At 40.5% G+C, this 22,817-nt stretch overlaps 1 protein-coding gene across 1 annotated transcript in view; it reads right to left on the bottom strand.

The window, feature by feature from the left end:
- The window catches only part of pik3cb (phosphatidylinositol-4,5-bisphosphate 3-kinase, catalytic subunit beta), a 55,659-nt gene that overhangs the window by 17,674 nt on the left and 15,168 nt on the right, over positions 1–22,817 (bottom strand). Inside the window, exons 3-6 of the mRNA XM_067594051.1 lie at positions 9,178–9,373; positions 6,419–6,647; positions 4,318–4,547; positions 332–511 (exon numbers count right to left, since the gene is read on the bottom strand). Of these exons, the coding sequence (XP_067450152.1) occupies positions 332–511; positions 4,318–4,547; positions 6,419–6,647; positions 9,178–9,336 (798 nt within the window). The 5' untranslated portion in view covers positions 9,337–9,373. The remainder of the gene's footprint in view (positions 1–331; positions 512–4,317; positions 4,548–6,418; positions 6,648–9,177; positions 9,374–22,817) is intronic.

Raw genomic sequence — 22,817 nt, 5'->3', positions numbered from 1 at the left:
TAAGCATAGATATTTAGAATCCAAGGATAGAAGACAAAATGTCAGCCTTTTAAGAGGACTATCTCTCCTCCATCTGGTTATGCCAACAATACTGATACAGTAGATAAAACATCAAAGTGAAGGATTATAGTATTGTCTATAAATCACTGATAAACAATAATCCCCACTGTGTTTACAAGGTCAAGGCACTGAAAACAAATAAAAATGCAATCACCTGTATAAATCAACTTCAATATAATGGTCCATTATCTAGATGTTTTTCAAACTGCTTGTGTAACATTGAATTTCTTACAGTATGCAGAGCAACCTTGCCCACTGTGTAGTCACAGACCTTGTACTGAATGAGAGGTTGGTCTCCACAAAGGAACTCCAGGCAATGGCTGACCCTCAGTACGTACTGTCCCCTCCACGCCTCCTCCTCAGGCCCATGGGTGGTCAGCCACTTCCTAAGGGCCAGCTCCATCAGCTCAGTGGGGGTGCAGGATGATGGCATCTTCAGACTGGCCGAGTCCTGCCAGAGAAGAAAGGAAGACAGAGACAAAGATTGATGATACAGAATTCTAAAAGAAATATAAGCAGCTAAGCAATCTTTTGTGAGAAGTCAAACGTGGACTAAAGGATGTTAAAAAGCAGATGGGGGGGGGGGGGGGTAAACATGAGAATGCACAGACTCTTGATGACCCTTGCTGCTGGGTCATATCAGAACGTGTGAGACGTGTCCTCCATTTGTTTACTGATCTTAAGACATATTGTGTGTGCAAACAAGAGGAAACAAGCCATACTGTAGCTAATTAAATATAGGCATATGACATAGGCACAGTGATGTGTGCAAGGAATAAACACACATGCAGTCACTGGGTTCATATACAAGTGATCACTTGGACATGTGTGCATTTGTGGCAGAATGAAATCACACTCCAACAGACTGTGAACTACGGTGCGTGTAAATGCATGTGAGTCCTCCACACATTGCAACAGCCAGTCTAATATGTTCTGAGTGCAAGAGTGAGGCTCACTGTTTCATCCTATTTATAGCTGAGTACTGACCTGATACCTGAGATGGAATTATAATTTCCTGGAGGTTTAATAAAAATGTCATCCATTAATAATTAACGACAGAAAATATTCCATGGCTACATTATGGTGGAACTACAAAACCAGCAGCTCATGCAGGACATATCTTGAGAGCACACATTTTTTTCTAAACTGGTTCAACATTATTTTAAGGTTGAAATTAGATTTCAATGCTAATACAATGAGGGACCAAGTGAACAAGACTAAGTTTAACCAGTGAATAATCCTAAGGATATCGCTTAAAGGAAGGCTCACCATTGAAACTTGGACATATTCACTTTACAACAATAAAAACGCCACCACACTTCCTGTCTATAATGTGGCTTATTGTGTCTGACCTCCCAAATAAGACTTCCTGTCTATGTCCACCTGAGCACAGTGGCACAGATGGCCTGTTTCTGTGTATGTGCATGTGTGCGTCTGTGATGTTGACCAAAGCTTATATACACAGGTCTGCAGGGACATGACCATCTGTTTTATTATTAAATAACATCTATAACAGAGGCAAAGAGAAAGATACAGAGAGACAAAGACAGATGGAAGGAGACAGACAGCGAGTTCACAGAAGGAGAGGGAAAGAGGTTCATTTTAATTAGCGTTTGGGTCCCTTGAGCTGCCATGCTAATGTGTGTGTGTGTGTCCGGGAGGATGGCATAATTTCCCTGATAGTTTTGACCCACTTAGTGTTGTCACATGACTTGCTAGTGGGCTCAGTCACGTGACTATTATGGAGCTGCTAACTGTGAGCAGAAAAAGAGGCTGAGCTACAGTGCATGTGGCTGCGCTGGTGGAGTCACATGGCTGCTTTTGCCACTCACACAAGGTGGTTTTGTCTGCCGTAGTGGTGCCGTAAATCACACTGTTATTCTGAGCTCATTATGTATGCAGAGATGTTGTGCAGTGAGCATGTTATGGTTTGCATTTCCAGTTTCCCTGCATATCATTTTCCCTCATTGAGTAAAGCAACTATGATTATGAAATGTGTGGTGGTCTCCTTTGTTTCTAACAGAAAAATGATGGCAAGAAAATAGTAGTAATGATTTTAGTAAGAACATAAGTTAGCCATCATTCTCTTGTAACTGCTAGCTGTCTACAGAGAAGAGTCTATATCCCTTACAGCAAAATGTAATCTACATGCTTCTTTCATGGTCCTTTTTATGTTTGATAAAGGCATTTTTAAAACTTCATTGTGTTTGTGCAACTGGGCATTTGGGAATAACCTCAGAACCCTATCATTTTGTAAAATGTATAAGTTATCAATATTAATTTATTACATTTGATATTTATTCATATTGAGTGCTATCTAGTATCAAGGTCTGAAAAAAAGAAATATTCCTAAATTCCATCCAATCAGTATCTTCCTTCAGTGAGTTACAAGGCACAACAATTGTCCTGCAGTGTTTCCCCTATAATCGTACAGGCCTGGCAGGCCGCCAGGCCAACGAGAACCCCCGCCAGGCCAAAAAAATATTTTTTTCAATGCCAATAATAACGCCAAATATCCATTCATTCATAAATCAACAGTGTTTGGGAGCCTCTGTCAACCTAGGGGAAACACTGTCCTGGGTGTTTGTGATAGGCAGTGGACTTGTATCTTTCAGAGGCTTGTGAGGCTTGCTAATAAACTACATGGTCCTCATACACAAAGTTAATCACATTTAATGTCTACAAGGGTGGGTTCTTTATGAGATAAAATAAGGATGATTTTCAACACAGAGAGTCTGGCAACTGGTAAGACTGTTTTCACAGAAGACTGCAACAATATTGTTGCTAGGTCATTATCACTAGTTTCAAGGCTGACATTAAATGAAATGACATAGGATGTTTGACAAAGTTGGTGGAGTCAGCTGCAACTGTCAGAATACACTGAATGCAAACAAAAAGAACATAAACCAGGCTCAATGGCCCATCTATCTATTCATCATCAGACATGAGGATAGGGGATGCCCAGCAGTTAAGTATCCGACCATGAACCACGATGTCCCCGGTGTATCCGGTCAGGGACCTTAATTGCGTGTCATTCCCTTTCTCACTATCCTCTTCATCTGTCATCTCTTTACTATGGGCAATCTAATAAAAATAAAATGCTCAAAAAAGAAATAAAGAAAACTCAGGATGGACTTTGTTAAAATAATTTGAACTGACAATGTAAGTAATTTAAACATAGTTGTCTGGTTAAGGCTTACTTGTTTGTGGTACAGAATGTGACCAGAAATACTGCCCCGTGGTTGTATGCCTCCGCCAACCAGTTTACATCCATGTCTGTCCAGACTCATATAATATTTGTAGTGAAGACTTTGAAGGAATTTAATAAAAAGGTATTAAGTGTATTTTCCTTCCATGTTCACAAGCTTGGCCAATAAAGCTGATTCTGATAGAACACAAAGTTGTAGCCACGACAGTAGACGATGCTTCAGATATGGATGTTGCTGAAAAGAAGCTACAAATACTAAAACGTGGATACTTCACACACATCTTCAACCTGGCAGCACAAGATCTAAACAATCAACACAGTTTCAAGGTGGGAACCAAGATTAGTGTCACCTATTCAGTATCTGACCAAATGTGAAATATAGTCACAATCTGCCTTTCTGTTCCTGAGTAATGGTGTTGAATAACGGCCAGAAAAGTGTTTTTGCAGAACATTATGATGTCACAGTGAAGTTGACCTTTGACCTTTTGGATATAAAATGTCATCATATCATCATTTTATCCTATTAGACATTTGTGTGCAAATGTATCATAATTAACGTTGGAATTCTCGAGTTATGGACAAAAATGTGTTTTGTGAGGTCATAGTGACCTTTGACCACCAAAATGTAATCAGCTCATCCTTGAGTGCAAGTGGACGTTTGTGTCAAATCTGAATAAATTCCCTCAAGACGTTCCTGAGATATCGTGTTCATGAGAATGGGACATATGGACGTGCATATGGACAGACCAACAACCCGGAAACATTATGCCTCTGGCCACGGCTGTCGCGGGCGTGGAGGCATAATAAAAACGTTGTATACATAATGCACTGGGTTGAAATGTTGCTTATGATCATGAGTTTGGTGCTGTGCTCGTACTTCTTGCCAGGTGTGGAGAGGTGATAACAGTTCACAGTTCGCTCATTGCATCATAAAAAAGTCAAACAGTCTTTATTTATAGTTTTAATCTAACTCCTAAATAAACCAAAAACATACTTGGTCTTGGTCTCCACTTACTAAGCCACTATAGCATTGGGTGACAGACTCTCACCTGAGACTGGTCAAAGTGGATAATGACTTTCAGGTCTGCAGGCCGATCATTGAGTCCATCGGTGATGGCTGTCCTAGCTGCTGGCTCTAGCTGTGGAGAGAAGCAGGCCTGCAGCCACTCCGCCCATGTCATCATCTGGACACGTTGCATCCTCTCTTCACTGATACGAAACATCTTACTGCGAAAGTCCTTCACCTCCTGGTCATTTATGCCATCGAGTTCATGGAGGCCTGGTGGAAGGTTTGAGAACAAAAAAAATAGTTGCTGCATTACTTGAAGTACATCACAATTTAAATTAAGTGGACAGATTAGATTACTGAAACTACTTCTAACAGGTAATTTGTCTGATAATGTGCCTTGAGAAAAGACATAACAAAAGTTGTGATTTACAGTACCAATCAAAAGTTTGGACACACTTTCTCAGTCAAGGGAAAGTGTGTCCAAACTTCTACTTATTCAGCGGGTTATTTGTGATCTCATGAAGCTGAACGAGCTCTCAGGTGAGAGAAGGATCCTGTCTACACAGGATAACATGCTTTAAAGCACAGGATTAAAGGTTCATGTAAAATGCACAAACACCTGTGGGACACTTGATGTCAGACAGTTGCACCTGGTGGTAATGAATGTGTAAAAAGGATTACAAACAGCACTCTCTCATGGGATTAAACCACAACCTCCTCATATTTACACTGGTACTAAATGCCAGACGTATGAACTGCTGTTTGGCTGATTATATTTTATCTTTTTGCTCCCCATTGAGCTTTTGTCTCTATTTTTCAAAGGGGTGCTGCACAATACTCTCTTGGTAATGAAAACAACATGTTGACATTTAAAGCCATTTAACATTCATATGACCCTCAGCTTTCAAAGAAGGGCTCTGGACCACATTAGCTGCATTGTGTGAGCTGGTCTGTGTGACTGTATTTCTGGAGGGTAAAAAAACATGGTCTGCCCTGTGAGTGTGTAATTGTTTATTACTGTGCACGGCACGAGGTAGGTGTGTGTGTTTGCGTGGGGCTAGCCAGACGTGCCTGTGGGGTTCCTTTTGAAACGCTACTTTACTCTGACAAAAGCCTTTAAAAGATCATGTCAGACCAAAGTGGAGCCAGGAGGGGAGGATATCAATATCGTCTGAGTCTCCTTCAATTAGACTCAGAGCCCCTTCTCTCCCTCGTTCCCTTTCTTCCTCTGCAGAGGCCTGCTGTGGTTAAAGGACTTCCATAATCCTGACTATCTCAATGAGAAGAGAGATGGTTGTGTGTGTGACTTTTTAGAAAGCAAGGGGAAGTAGGTTGTTCTTTTTAATTGTGTTTTTGTGTAATTGTATGTAACTGTAATACAATATGGATTAAGTGTGCGTATAATGCATGTGTGTCCCCCCATGTATATGTATTGATTCAACTACATATCTGCTGTGATCAAAGTCAATGCATTATGATCTTTTGTGTCAAATTGGAAAATGTGTTACAATAAAACATCATTTATAATAAGTTAAGTAAGTGAGTTTTCGTGCATTAAATATATCATATATTAAATCTATTCTTCCGAGCCATTGATTGACATTCTGTCAGTGAATCTGACTTTCAACAAATGTTTAATTACTTCACTGGACTGGGCCTTTCTGTAGTAGTGATTGATCACCTGTGATCCTCCTAAAGGCCTAATCTTCACCAGAGATAACACAAAGTGACAGCTGATGGAAGACATATCAGGAAGACGTCCAGTCAATCCTCACGCTTCTCTATCAGACAGCTTGGCCACTGATAGGAGCCAGCTGCAGATGGGCCTCAGCTCTGATGGCTGGGATGAATGTGCTGAGTAGGGAAGCTACTTAGTGTACTGGAGGAGGTGGTTAAGGCTTGTTGTGCCCGGGGAATGATTTACTGTCCCATTTACCAACTCTCAAGTGCTTTTTTTTTTATTTTTTATTGGGAATGCCAAACAAGGACAGTAAACGAATCAGTCAGAGAGGGAGTAATGTGTTTGAGAGCTTGCATGATATTCTACCACTTTCATTTTTTTTTTTTTACACGTGTCTCAGCATTTAAATCGCTACAACTGTAAACATGAGCAACAATTTTTGAGAGTGATGCTGCCTCACCCTTGCCAATGAGCACGCCGATTTTGGAGTCCAGCAGGCGCTCTGCTCGGCCACAGTTGCGCGTCACCAGCTTGAGGACCGGCAGGAAAGGGCGAACGTCGCACAGTCTGCGAGTTTCGTCCTCCAGTTCTTCGTGCACGGCTGCCTGGTTGACACACTCGAACATGTGGCTCTCCATCTCGCCCAGGGCAGGAAACAATGGGAACGTCTGAGCCTGCTTCCATAAGAGCTGGAGGGGAGAAGAAGAATTTACTATGTGCGTGCACTTGTTTGAGGTTTCATTGAAATGCTTTTGCACTACAAAACCATGGGGAGTGTTTTTATTGTCTCCAGTAGACTGAATTAAATAATTCCAACTTTGAGTAAATGCAACTGGAATAAAGCTTTATGGACATGCATATATGAGGTTATCTAATGGTGTTTGACAGGGTTTGACAAAGCAAGGCTTGACAGTCTAACCCTTGCATCAACACTATATGGCTTCATATGGAGCCTAAATAGGGCTTTTGTTCTTTGATATTTAAACAGTACCTTAAAACTAAGAAGAATAACATATAATATGATGGTATATATTGACTTAAGTGTATGTTTCATGATCAGGAACAAATATGACTCATGGCAACATGACACAGCGTCTGAGTGAGCCAATCAGGAAATGAATAATATATCCACCAGCCGATCCTGGCATGATTCATGTCCCTGTGCCCCCACTGCCTGATCACAGGGTTGGATGTCAAGGTATGTGTGCTCATCTGAGGTTATGGAGCTATGCTGCAGCGTACTGGATCAGGACACATTTGCCCTCCCAACAAATACATTTTTCTCTAGGAACACTCGTGATTTTTTTGTTATGTTGATCCCATCTCCTCCAAAAAAGCACGCAGGATGCTTAGATGGCGTTATTATTTGATTGTGCAGTGTTCTCATAAATTAATTTAATTACCTATCAACATAATTTAGAAAATTATTGCCAGTTATTTTAATTTTCCACATGTTAACAAGTCAACAGTTTGGAAAATGTAGATTTTCGAATGATAACTCAGTTCCATAAAACATTTAAAAATGTTCTGCTTTCTGGGAAACCTTAGAGTATTTATTAGAATGAATGAAACACTCTCTTTCATAATGCTGCTAATCTTGGCTGTTTGATCACTGATAAAGAGTCTGGTACATAGCTGTTTGGAAGGCCTGCAAAGGTTAAAAGAATCTTCTAACCTTTGGTTAAACTAATACCCTACCTAACAACCTCACCTTTGTCCTTTCTTTCATTTTCTAAAAAAATCTCACTCTCCCCATCTTCTCCCTGTATTTTCTTGCTTCAGTGATATATAATTTGTCAAAGCTTTTGTTGGTTCTGTACATGTTTCCCTCAGGGAATAAAGATCTCTCACATGTACATGCCAACAGACATCTTTTATGCATGCACACCCACATATACATTTATTCCAATGAACTTAAAGGCCTGAACATGGCGAAAATTGAGTATCTATGAATGTCAGTGTGTATCTTTGGTCACGTTACAGGGCTGATAAAGCCAGAAGTCATTCCAAGAAAGTGGCAGACAGACCTTACTTACACATAGACTGACTTGTTTACTTGCTATTCAGAGGAACCTCTTGAGGCTTTCATGAACAGCGATTGTCTAGGGAAAACATGTTTGAGGTTGCGTGTCCCTATGTGGGTGTTTTCCAAGTTGATCAAAAGAATCTTTAACATTATCTGTGAGAAGGTTGTGCACCGAGTAACCAGAAAATAGTTGGGCGGTATATTGTACTGCAGTCCATTACAACAGCCCTGAAGACGACTGTCAGTAATAAATAATACCTTTGTGAAACCTTAATTATTGTTGACACTATCTCAGAGGTTTGGGGTCCACTCAGAACTAATTTTGAGACTGTAGATTGTAATGTATTGGATCACATTATATTGTAAGTTTGTTTTTCTGTATATGTAAATGAGATGGACAAAATATTACAAAGCTACTTTCGATATAATGCAGTCTGATACAACACCACCACAAAGTTCAGCCTTAAAGTAAACCTCCAGTAAGGTAATAGTTATTGCAGGGATATTGTATTTCATTGCTGGGATATTGTATTTCATTGCCTTGCATCGTACAGGTGTTTCCATTTTTCTGGTCACTTGGTGTAAATTGATACCTAAATAACATCACAGGGGCCTCTATTACCCACACACATCAATAGTAAAATTCTTATTTCAAACATCTTCACATTAACATGTAGTTTGTGACACTTTGTAAACAAGTAATTGTTAAGTAATTTCCTTAACAATTTCTAAAAAGGCCCATCAAGTCTGTGACTTGTGACCTCTACTTCACAGGATTAGCTGCAGTCATGCATGATGTCATGAGCTATTTGCATCCTGAGCGCAAAAAGTATCTGCAAACAAAAAACACTCATCCAGCCACAGTAGCCACCTATCAAAACAGGCATTAGATAATGTCTAATTGAACAGTTGTGTGACTGCGTCTGTTTACTTGTAAGTATATGTGTGAGGTGGTAGACTGTAGGACAACAGACCTAGAGGTGTGGAAATGTAATCAAGTAACTAAAGGATACACAACAAACAAATACATTCATCTAATCTCTAAGTTTTTTCAGAACCTATTAATTGTCAGTTGTGTTGTGACAACGTAGCTGAAAACATCTCATTTTGCCAGACGTTGCTAACATATGACTTTCCATAAAACAGATGCTTAGATGCCAAACCTGTGCTGTCACCCATTCAGTGTCACTCACCAGTTTGATGTGTTGAATGGTGGCCTCGCGTGGAACGTCCATCTGGATGTAGATACCGGTGGGCAGCAGAAAGTCCACAGTGATCTGGTCTGGAGCGTGGCCGGCCAGGGGCGAGTGGGCCGCCCATATGTCCAGGAGGTCTGTCATGGCAGGAGGCATGGCAAGGGACACCACACACCACCTCAACCATAAGGACCTGGAGAGTCACAGGAGAGAAACAACAAAAAAATTGTGTATTGTAAAAGACTAAGGAAAAGATTAAGGAAAGATATATTTGTTCTCAATAGGTCATTCTAATGATTGAAGGGTGTAGTTTTGGGGTAAGTTAAATCAGCCTTTAAAAACTTAATTACATAGGAGAAAATGATAACTGAGGTTACAGAGATGACAAAAACAACAACTTCAGAGCTAATAGAAAGTCAATAATGCCATGACTCATCCATCGTCTTTACTCACAGTGAGCTCACCCTAAAGGCAAACATGCTACATGTAAACATGTTAGCAATCCAATGTTCTCATGACTCACAAATGACCACCTCAGTGCAGTATTCCAGAAATGCCATGAGGCCATTCCTCAAAACCAGCTCGGAGCAAACATCATTAGGCTAATTCAAGCCTGGTTTAAACAATCACAATAACTGCATGCACATGTCCGGTCTCTTAAACTTATGAGTTTAAGAGACCGGACAAGTCAAACACAGATAACATCAATTCACACTGAAGAGGAGAGATTTAAAAAGATAGTTGTGATGTGTGCTGTCACAGAGTAGAACATATTAAACACAAGCTTTTTCAGAAATAAAGATTTTAAATTGAAGATTTGACAAAGCTCAAAGACTGGTGTCATCCTAAAAATGATGTTTCAGCTTCTGTGGTTGTTCAAACAATCTTGGAATATAAAATGCACAATTTAAATATTCATTGTAAAGCTATATCAAAACATCCACCGTGCTGTTGTTGTTTTCCCCACATGCAGGCTTTTTTTCTGTTATTCTTTCAACAACTAGTTGATGGTGCAACTGTGTCCCTATGGGGGCAGCACTGTGCTGAGTCCAGTGGGAGGCTGGTTGGCTTTAACTTGGGTGAGGGCCAATGCTCAGAGGAATGCCCACTAAGCAAACAGAACAAAAGGTCAGCCTTCCCTCCCCTCATCTGACAATCTGGTCCCCCCGGCAGAGAACACACACACACACACACACACACACACACACACACACACACACACACACACACACAAAGAAAACACTTACACTTATAAACGGACAATGCATGCATAAAAGTACACACTAATAAATAAGTACATCGTCTTCACACACAAACACACACACACACACACACACACACACACACACACACACACAGAGGCTGGTGCCAAGGTAATTATCAAGGAAGGCAGGAGGGGTTTACACTGCCACAGTTCCTCTCTGTGTGTTCCAAAACACCAGAGGAGTAAGGCAACTTCTATCAGCCACTCACAAATGTAGCAGCCTTAAATCTCAAAATCCAGTGTGTACAATGTGACAGTGTAAACATGCAATTCAAGGACAAAAAGCAAATTCACACGTGTGCACATACACACAGGCACACTGCAGCGAGTTCCATTGAGCTGTAGTAAGTGGCAGGACAGCTGGTGTAAAACAGCCCACAGCCTGGTTTCCATTTGGGCTCCTGCCTCAACCACAGCTGTACCGTCACATCACTTCCACCTGCCTTTTTCTCATTACCTAGTCATCAAGTGGCCTAGTACATTAACTCTTCCACTAGGCCACAGGTCCATCTCCATTTTGTCTCGTTCCACCCATTAAAAATGACAGCCCTGATTGCCTCTAATGGTCTTCCCCCTCTAAGTTAAGTGCTTGAGCTACCAGCAGATGAGCTGTTGTTATGCCACGTGCCTCAGCATGGTGCAATAACTGTGGTGCATTTGGAGCCACGATCTCAGACACTTAACATTATCAGCCATGCAAATGGAAACAATCTTGTGTGTGTTTTTCTGTGTGCCATTACAACTGTAGTTTACTGTCTGAACATCACTTAAAGGGAGTTTTCTATTACTGCCGCATGTGATAAGGGTCGGTGAAGACAAAATCAGTTAAACACAACCACACAAACACTATACTATACAGGAGTGTTTATGTATGAAGTCCCCCCTACATACACAGCACAATGTTTTACTCACAGACACACACACACTTCCAGGCAGCAACAGGAGAATACACACACAACAACACAAGAAGCTACTCAAATGAGCAGTTAGAGGGCAGACAATGGCGAGCCTGTAACGTCACAAAGGTGCAAAGTTACACACATGAAAAGTAACAAGACACCTGGCATGTCTGTGTGACGCACTGACAACATCGGCTGATGAAGGATGGATGAACAAGATGTGCACAAGTACGTGTGAACGCACGTCTATGCATATAAACGTTTGTCTCATTAATTATGGGCTTCAGGAATGACGTTTTCACACCAGACAGCTTGAAAAGTGTCTCATCCTGCTGTGATGCCGGCACTCCACCTCTCTCTCTCTCTCCCCCTCTGCTTCGCTCTCTGTCTCTGTCAAACACACGCACACACACACACACGCTGTATATTCACAGGTGAGCGGGGTTATTGAGGATGTGGTGGCAGACAGCCAGAGGTCTGCTGCTAGGTCAGGTTTCAGCAGCAGGCTCAGTCAGAGGAGAACAAGTGGGTTTGCAAGATCAGGGAGAAAGAGAGAGTTTCATGTGACAACAAACAGCAGAGCCTGAAGGGATCCGTCCAACATTAGCAGAAGTAAACGATGCATCACCACGCTGCCTCCACTCCATGCCTCCCCAGGCACACTTGGATGACCGTCTGTGTTTAAAGGAGCAGAAATATGATCCCATTTATATGTGCTTTGCTTGTTTTTTGTGCAAACCGAGGCTTATTTTATATTTATGTAACAGTTACAAAAACAACAGTAATACAATGCAGAAGCTGAGATTTCATGTCTACGGTTTCTTTATGCAGAAATGTGTCCTCGCTTGATTCCTTTCACAAACTCAAAATACAGCTGCCTGGGATGAAGAAGAGAACTGTTATCTGTTCACATCTTTGAATCTTTATGTCCTCTGATCAAATATCTGCAGATGCACTGGGGAGGGGTGTGTCGGTAAATCAAAGGGATAGCTGGGAGATCAGAGGGATGCACACCTGAGAGACATACTGGTTTGATTTGATGAAAATGCCATTGGCTGTCAGTGGTAGAGAAGAACACAGAACAGCATATCCTTCAACACACAAGCCAGCCGTGAAAAATCACACCTCACTTAATTAAGACCAAGCAAATTGTTGCTTGCAATGGAAGAAGTTCCTCTGAACCAGTGACAGGGACATGTTGTGAAAGCTTTCATGCCCAGATGCATTTATGGTTATTTAAACACTGGTGTTACTCAGCACTCTCTTTCTAAAGCTCTCTCTGTCTGACAGTAAGAGGCCTGTGAGGCTCTCCACAATGGAGTGTGTGTCCGCGCGTCTGTCTGTGCGTGTGTGTGACTGATTGAAAGAGAGGGGCTAACATAAATGGTATGTGTGTGTGTCTATGTGTGTGTGTGTGTGTGTGTGTGTATAAAAAGGTCAGGCCTGATGATTAAGGGTCCTGTGACACATTTTCTTCTACACTGTGCTAAAAATAAAGTTCACAAGACCTCTTCACCTCCCCACTACAAACACTGTACTCCTGCAAATGACCATGGAGACATACACACAGGCAATATCTAGACTGCCTGAGTCAGCGTTTCCATGTGTAGGCAAGCAGAGTGTGTGTGAGTGTGTGTGTGTACAGTAAGTGTAGGCAGGAGGTCTATATGCAAAACTGAAAAAAATAGAAGGCTTCAGCTCTTATGGCTTCATCCAGCACATCTTTCTGTATCAAAACAAAGATATGTTGTTAAGAGGATACTTTCACAGTGTCTCAGAACCAAAAAAGAACTGTCTATATTTATAAGTTTGAAAACAAGTAGTTGATTTATTGATTAATCAATGGACAGAAGTTGTAATCAACAATAATTCTGATAATCTGTTAATCGTTTAAATTGTTTACCAGGAAAAAAAACTGTCAAAGTTTAAAACAAAGTAAGTTAAAACTTTGACAGTTTTCTCTGTTTTATATCATTAAATATCTTTTAATTTTGGATTGTTGTTTAAACCAAAAAAAACTATTCAAAGATGGTATTCTGGGAAATTGTGATGAAAATTTTTGAGTTTACTGACATTAGACATGACTGACTGATTAATTAACCAGAAATCTCACAGTTTACATCCATGTCTGTCCAGACTCATAATATTTGTAGTGAAGGAATTTAATATAAGGTATTAAGTGTATTTTCCTTGTATGTGTTCACATGTTTGGCCAATAAAGCTGATTCTGATAGAACACAAAGTTGTAGCCACGACAGTAGATGATGCTTCAGATATAGATGTTGCTGAAAAGAAGCTACAAATTCTAACACGTGGATGCTTCACAAACATCTTCAACCTGGCAACACAGAAGATCTAAACAATCAACACAGTTTCAAGGTGGAGACTGAGATTAGTGTCATCTATTCAGTATCTGACCAGATGTGAATTATGGTCACAATCTCCCCTTCTGTTGCTGAGTTATGGTGTTGAATAACGGCCAGAAAAGTGTTTTTGCAGAGCATTATGATGTCACAGTGAAGCTGACCTTTGACCTTTTGGATATAAAATGCCATCACTTCATCATTTTATCCAATTAGACATTTGTGTGAAAATTTGTCATAATTAGCGTTGGAATTCTTGAGTTATGGTCAAAAACGTGTTACCACCAAAATCTAATCAGTTCATCCTTGAGTCCAAGTGGATGTTTGTGTCAGATGTAATGAAATTCCCCTCCGGCGTTCCCGAGATTCTGTTTTCACGAGAACGGGACAGACGGATGTTAGTACGGACAGACAACCCGAAAACATGAAGCCTCCGGCCACAGCTGGCGCTAGTGCGGAGGCATAAAAAGGCAACAGATTAATCAATAATGAAAACAATTATTAGTTGCAGCCCTAATTTTATTAATCCATGATATTATAATGGAACAATCAAACCAACTACTGCTAGTGTCACCACAATATATGTTTCACTTTCAGCCACTAACCACAAATATAACACAACAAAGCTAGCAGCAACGGTACTGTACCCACACTAGGGGTATAAATGTTCTGAAACCGAGACCGAAACCGCAACACAAACATCCACGTCTCAAGATGCTGTTTCATCTTCCATGTCGCAGCCCCTCCCCCGCCAACCAACCCGATGCCACTGCTGCATCTGCAGCCTGTTGCGCTCTGATTATGTTACTAATGTAACAAATCTTACATAACCTCCACGAAATGACTCATTTCACTATCAGAATTTGATTCATTGGCCTGATAACATTTGGAAAGTCTAAAAAGCTGCACGATTAAATTATTTTATCCCCATTCAAGTTAGCGGAGGGATAACCAGAAGTTAGCCAGCGTAAGTCTCTGGTGTGGATTACTGTAATATAGGTAATGCTGTAACATTACCCCCCCTCCCCCACCTAAAAAAAAAAAAAAAAAAAAAAAAAGGGTATGAACCGAACCATGGCTCAAAAATCTCAAAAATCAAGAATCAACCATGGATTTGGATGATTAATAAAAACACAGCACATAGACTACTTGCTGAGAAGTTTTATCAGTCAGATTAATGACCAGATGTTCATATGTAGCTCTTTTAATTCATGGTGTTTGTAGCTCCACAATTGTGTTTAAATCTAACTGAATACTGGTGTGTGTTGGCCAGCATGTGTGTGTGTGTGTGTGTGTGTGTGTGTGTGTGTAGGTTAACAGAAAAGCTGTTAAGCTCAACAGTATGTGTTTGTCTAGCTGGTGTGTGGATAAGCGGTCAGCTGGGGTGTGTATCTTTGTACTGTGTGTGTGTGTGTGTGTGTGTGTGTGTGTGTGTGTGTGTGTGTGTGTGTGTGAGTCACCAGTCAAGTAACACTAGCACTTACTGTATTTAGGAGTGGACGTAGGTGGTGGCTGTAGACGGTAAACACACACTCAAGTGTCATCTGTGGCTGGGTCAGTGACTAGACATGTTTGTTTGTGCATGTATGAATGTGTGTTTGTACAAAAAGACTAATACTTGTACATTTACGTCATCATTTGCCAAACCTGCTTAAAAGCTTAAAAAAGAGTCACTGTGAGACATTTTTGCAACTTCTGCTATATTTTGCATTTCCTTCATTTTCATTATGTAATTCACACCTTTTCATGCTTCGATTTTTAGATCTTTGCTGCATCCTCTAACTATATGTTTTTTCAATGCCCCAGTTCCTCCACAGGGATCAGTTTTATCTGATCTTTCAAATCCAATCATCGTCTTCCAAAAACGAGGCTGCATCACGCACAGACTTCCAGCAACTCTGGAACTGGAAATGAGGAAGTGTCTTGAAACTGAATCCACTGCAAAAATATTCTCACAGCCACTAAAGAACAAACCGTCTCCATGCAGACTGTTATCAGAGAGGAAACGTGAATGAGGTGATGAAGTGGGAGTTTGTGTATGTGTGTGTGTGTGTGCGTGTGTATTTCGATGTTTGTACAGAATTGTGTTTGTGAACCAACTGCGCCTGGACAGCTAACAGCGCTCCACCATACTAACCACCTCCAGTGACACAGTGGCAAACACCTACTTCTCAGACAGCAAGCGATGACACCATGAAAGGAAGTGAGTGATAAATAACCAGAGCAAAAGTCCCAACCAGTCATTCATAAAAAGGTGATGAACTCTGAATCAGAAGCTGAGCTGTTATTCTAATTCCTGAAGGCTTATTTTTTTGGTGTTTACTGTGTTTAAGTCAAATCAACTCGATCTTATCAGATGGTGTAGAAAAAGACAAAATATCTTTGCATGGCTTGCATGCAACATACTGTTTGTTTATGCAAATACACAGTTAAACAGACCTGTTACACACACAGTACCAGTGTGTTTCATGGGATATAAAACTTTATTTCAGCTCATTTTTTACATTATGGCAGAAAAAGGTTAATGATGGGTGCTGGTATCACAAATCTAAAAGGTGTGATCAAAGTCAATTTCAGAGGCAGCATTACTGAAGCAAAGCCAATTCCTCACTTATCCTGAGCCTTAATGACTCTACTCCATAAACATAAAGAGAAGCAAGTGAAAAGAAGAGAAGCTGGAAGAAAATAAAGTACTGGAGTTCACAGAAACACAGCACAGACACACTGGCGAGTTACAGCTAACGTCAGTACAGTCAGTACTTTGGTTGCTTGAGGGGAATAAACACAGACTGCTGAAACATTCCAGTGGTCAAATTTAAGCAAATTAATGCAAGAAAATTTGCTCTGAACAAACAGAGCAGAGTGTGGATGAGGAGGCAGTACTCTCTCTTTCCATATTCTGATGCCTCATGTGTGTTTCTGGGGACAGCAATGTGTGTCTGTAGGCTAACATGATAAACTAAGATGGTGAACATGATAAACATTAACACTGTTATTGTTAGCATGCTGATATCAGCATTTAGATCACAGCACCTCTGTGCCTAAGTTCAGCCTCACAGAGCCGCTAGCGTGGCTGTTTTCCAGCAATCTTCTTTGTTCTCCTAACTGGGCTCCAGCTCCATTCTGGGCTGAAGGATGACTCAATACAGCTAGCTAGCCCACAACCTTACTGTTATTAGGTAGATGGGACGGTGTTTAAGTTTTCACCCAGCATCACTGTGACATCACAGTGACAACTTCATTATGTACAGAAACCTTATATATTGGATGTGACATTTTCACTGACACGTTTTGTGCTGAGCAAGACTGAACGTCCCACCGCATTTACAACAAAGATGTTATAATTCACTCACAATCAAAGTGACATTTGCAGCATCACCATAAATCCACTGTGACGCTGCTCATATCTAAGCCACGGTGGTGTTGTTACATCACAGGCAGGAAAAAAACCCACCACATATCACGAAAGATACATCAAACTACTTCAATAGTCATATCTTGAAAATCTTTTGTGACAACTATGCGCTAAAAGTACCTATCTGTGCCATCATGATGAGTCACTGCCAGATAGATTGTGGCAGTTCGAATGACATTAGTGGGTCTAATGTGCGCTCCTTGTCATCCATTTATCCATCTGCATCAGGAGGACCAGGTCATCAGCTGAGTGGAGGAGGGACGCAGTGAGACAGACAGAGAGGGATCAGGAGAGGAAGGGCAACGTTAACAGATCCTTTTCATGTACAACACAGATTGCTCTCACATGTTATCCCTCCAACAATACTCACTAATGGCAATAAAGGAACACTGTTTGTATGTCTGTGAGTATACTGCAGCTGGGACTATCCATTTGTCGAGGTGAGTATAATTCAAGACAAAAATCATACAATATTTGCATGTCCAGTGTTTACTAGGGCTGCAAATAGCAATTATTTTCATTATGATTTAATCTGCCAATTATTTTCTTGATTGAAGAAAATTGTGAAAAATGACGTTATAATTTTCATTGTATTCAAATGTCTTGTGTTGCCCGACCAGTCCCAAACTCAAATATATTCAGTTTTGTATCATGTATGACAAAAAAGGGTGAAATCCTCACAGTTGAGAAACTAAAACCAGCTAAATTAATCAATTATCAAAATAGCTGCACAGTTTCTTTTCTGTCGATCGACTGATTGTATATCACTGCTTCACTGGCTGAACCACAAAAGTTGCTCTGGGATGCCGCTAAATTTTTTTCCGACAATTGTGCACTTAAATTTATGATACTATTCCAAACATGATAACATCATACGATTGCTGCTGCACAGTTGCAGATCCTCAAACACTTAAGTCACACATCATATTGATGAAAGAAAAAAATAGCTTCCATAAGCATGTGGAAGGGGTATTTGTGTCTATGTTTACAGGAACTCTGAAAAGAATCCACTGTGGTTATAACTGTGAAGCTTTTGCGTGTTACTGCGGCAAAAAAAAGACACTTTTTCTACAGCCCTGTATTTTTTTATAGTAACTTCCCTAAATGTATGTGTCCTACTGCCCAGAACTACTCTCCATGGCGTGAAACACCTTCCAGTTATGTCATAGCAGAAGTTGTGCCTATGACAACTGATGGAAAACACCTGCAGTGACATCACTGTGTGATGCGTGGCCTGAACATGCTTGTGATGGTGCCTTCAACAGCATATTCAAAAGCAGAAAACACAATCATTCACCACTTCTGAAAAGAGGACAGGCATCATTTTGATATTAGCTGCCTCGCAATAGTGTTGTTGAGTTAAACCACTTGAACACCGAGCATGTTACGTTCTCAACTTCCCATGTCGAAAAAGATGATCTCACAAGTCCCATTTACAGGAAGTATCAGTCTGAACCTGCCTAGAACATATCCTCTACACTGACTGCGTTATGCATGAGTGCATGTGTGTGTGGTACTAACAGCAGCGGAATGTCAGACTCATCACACATGGGTTGAGTTGGATAGATAAAATCTTCTAGCATAGTAATTATATATCACCTTAGTCTTAAAGTAAATTATGATATTAATGCAATAATCCTGTAAATCCAATATTACAACAAATCAATCCTACCCATTGATCATGTAGATATTATACTCATTATGGATGAAACTTCAATTCAGCCCTTCTGGTTTGTCTGTATTTGCTTGTGCTTGATTTTCTGGCATGTGGTGCTCCATGCTGCACGTGCTGATTGGAATTATAGTACTACTAATACAATAACTCCATAATACATTTCCCAAGATCATGATGGTGTCAGGATAAAGGCAATTTGTGATACACAATATACTGAACAGCAACTGAAGACACATTCAAATATCTAACTGAAGAGGAGAACATAACCTCTAAAACGGCAAGAATGAATTCTGCTTCATTTATTCACTGCATCAAGAGGTGCTTTCAGTTTATACACAGATGACAAAGCTTCTCACAAACACAGTCAAATTACAAACCAGAATTACATTCATATTTTTTATTGAGCATTAAATAATAGTTGCAATGACCTGATGAAAAGTCACCATGGCTCAAAATTATACTTGATGTTCAGTAACACAGTATCTGCCTTCAGAATACAGTTACGTGTACACATGAACCATCTATCAAATGTCAACAGGCGATAAACTGGTAGATCCTGAACTGCCAGAGAGCAGTTCAAATATCTGTAGCAAAGGAAGGATCTCATTATGCCTCAATGTTGCCAGAGATCATACTGGGACATCAAGTGGTGCATCAATTATGTAGCACAAGAGAATATATCACAATATCATGTTGAATGGATTATTTGTCCCAACCGATACATCCTGTGTGCTTTTGGTTTGAGAGATACAAAGTAAGATGAGGTGAGGGCAACGAATACAAGGAGCAAATTGGGAGTGAATGGCTTTATTAGATAATAAGAATAATGATGCATTAGTGACCATGGTAAAATACTTTCTTAGAAAAAATGTCAATTAGCTTACATCTAGAGAAAGCAGCAAAGTAAAATATTACAAGGGTGCAAATTAGCATTAAAGAGTCATAATCACATTGTTGATCATTGAAGAGTAATTTGATATGCAGTGGATACTAATTGTTGTGCAGATAGTCTGCATAATAAAGATGGATTATGAGTTCTCTGTCAGTGTGTGTGTGTGTGTGAAGAGGGGGATGAGAGGACGGTCATTCTTTCTGGGCAAGTGTGATGTCCCACAGAGCCTGATTCACTTCAAAAACACAAGTGTGGAGAAGCACACAGGCTACACACAGACGTAAATATGAGTAGTGCTAGCATGAATCTCTCCATGACTCGACTGTCAGACTTTTCACGCCTCCCTCGGAGATGAGAGCGAATGAGGGGACGGGGAGGATGATTCAAGATGATTGGAGAAGGAACGTGTCAGGAGGAACGGATGAAAAGATGTTTCAAGTTTTCAGGAAGGGAAGAAGGGAAACAAATGAGAGACTGATTAAGTCAGCCTACAGGTGAAGTATGAATGTGAGGTCATGATAATGTCAGAAACTGGAGGCAAAGTTTAAAATAGAGTGGAGGGAAGTGACAGAGAGGAAGAAAAACAGACAGAGACAGCAATTTGTGATAGATATAGAGAGAGAGAGAGGGAGATAAGAGAGGGAGAGAGATGGAAAAGGCAAAGTGTGATACAATGTGTGACTGTAGTGGGTGGACCGAACTGGGCTGGGTGTCCACAATAAGCCTCTGTTTTTGGCAAGTGTGTGTGCATGTTTGTATGTGTACGTGCGTGCCAGCGAGGACAGTCCCGTGCCCTGCACAAACACTGCCCTTGTATTGCCCTTGCCCCCATCAACCCCTCCTTACAACATTTCTCTCTCTCAAACACACACACACACACACACACACACACACACACACACACACACACAGACACATAAAGCCCTACCAGCTTGGCCTCACAGACCAACACACACACACACACACACAGAGCTCCCATAAAAACACTGAGGCTGGAGGGGGCAACGGGGTCACATGGCACTAGTCACACAGTGCCCCCCTACAATAAAAGAACTACACTCACATGATTTACTGTATTTTGCGGTGTGAGATCAACCTTCAGGTGGCTTACTCACACCTCCAGTAGCTTCCGTAAACACACACAAGGGTGAAACTCAAGGCACATGTAAATAAGCTGCTTTTTTTAGTCTAAGCACTACTGATGAAAACCAAACACACCAGCGTTCCTGACAGACATGGAAGCAGAGAGATATCCTCGACACCCAAACACGGCTTATATTTACCACACCCTCACTGAAAAGCTAAAGGCTATGCAAACTCTTATCACAACAAAAGGTCTTTATTCAAAGTGAGCTCAGATACCCACTCACACCACAAGCTAAAGGAAGCCTTGCAGGTAAAAAAAAAAAAAAAAAAAAAAATCACATGCAAAGTTTGCCTTGCCAATCTGATTCTGTGAAACAGGAAATTAAGACGTTGGATGCTCTGGCACATCCACACACAGACGACTAATACTCTCCTTTGTTTTGACTGCTCTTGACAATGAATCAAATACAATGGAGGCGACAACCTGCCAGCCATTGACTGACATCTTTGAAGATTTTCGCAAAACTCCTCTATAAATACACCTGATGTCATCGAAACAAGAACAAAAGCACTATTTTGAATACTATATAATGGGCTACTTCCTTGTTCCTCTCTTTAAAAAAAAGGGATATTTGAATAACTGGAGCATTGGGGTCTGAGCTCCTCCCTCCTTTTGCCTCAGCATCCAGTGATCACAGACGATACGCGCGTTGACAGGAGGTGGCCAATATAGTACTTCCTGTTTTGATGTGGAGTAGGATCGTGCACTAACAGCTGCTGTATGAGGGTGACGTAAGGATTAGCCTTTGTTCCGTTTGACACAACAGCCTCTTTTTGAAAAAAGAACAGAGGAAGCTTTCCTTGGAAACTCTGACAAAAAGGAAACAATGAACAGCTATCATTAGAGGGTGAACATGTTGTGGGCATGTTTTTTTTATTTGTTGAGGTCAATATTTTTCCATTCAAAATAACATTAACCTTTCTTATGACTACCTACTTAACAACAGCTTATGCAACCTATTTTTAATGTCTCAATTCAGTCCCACATTATCAAAAGATACCACCAACACCTAAAAAGCTGACAACACTACAGTATATATTTATGATTATAGTCTTGATCAATCTACCAATCGCCTGTTCTGTAAAATGTCAGAAAATCACAATTTCCAAAAGCCCAAGTTGACCTGTTTGTATTGTTTGTTTTGTCTGACCAATACTGATATTAGATTGTAGATATCAGATATTTAATTCATTACTGTTTAAGCTGCTGATTATGCTTTCAATTAATCATTTTGTTTGTAAAATTCTGACAAAAGAACCAAAACCCAAAAATGTTCAGTTCACAATCATAGAAGAATTAGAAAACTAGCAAATGTTTACATTTGAGAGGCTGGGAGCAGTGAATTTTTGGCATATTTGCTTAAAAAAATGCCTTAAATGATGAATTAATTATCAAAATTGTTGTTTATTTTTAGTCAACTAAGTGATTAATCAACTAATTGCTTCAGCTCTGGTTTCAAGTTAAAATGTACAATTGTCAATTTTGGCATTATTATAACCACAGTGTGTATTTTGACCGACCCTCTTCAGCATTGCTACTGCTACACAGGGGCACTACCATAATTCACATCAACAACAGAGGACTCTCATAGAGCGATGTGAAAAACAAGTTGAGCAAAAGAACAACAGAGCTGATTGAGAGGTCTTTTGAGGTCACTGTTAAAAGCACAACACGCTGCAAAAGGATTCTTCAAAAGTGGAAGTTTGAAAATAGATTTAAAGAAAATCCCAGCCTGTCACACAGTCACACAGCCGCTGATTATGTCGTGAAACAGTGGAAAGACTGCGAGAGATGGACAAAAATAACACTGAGCTGCCGTGAATGTAGCGGGGATGGCTCCCACACACACTGCTGATTTTTCAGTATTGGTCTCTCAACATCTTGCCAAGCCACCATTTATCTCCCTCATAAACAAAAGGGCCACACATTGGCCCTGAATGACACACACACACACACACACACACACACACACACACACACAC

Source organism: Thunnus thynnus, chromosome 7, assembly GCF_963924715.1.
Source record: "Thunnus thynnus chromosome 7, fThuThy2.1, whole genome shotgun sequence".
Classification (NCBI taxonomy): Eukaryota; Metazoa; Chordata; class Actinopteri; order Scombriformes; family Scombridae; genus Thunnus; species Thunnus thynnus.
This window is presented reverse-complemented; position numbering and strand designations above follow the sequence as displayed.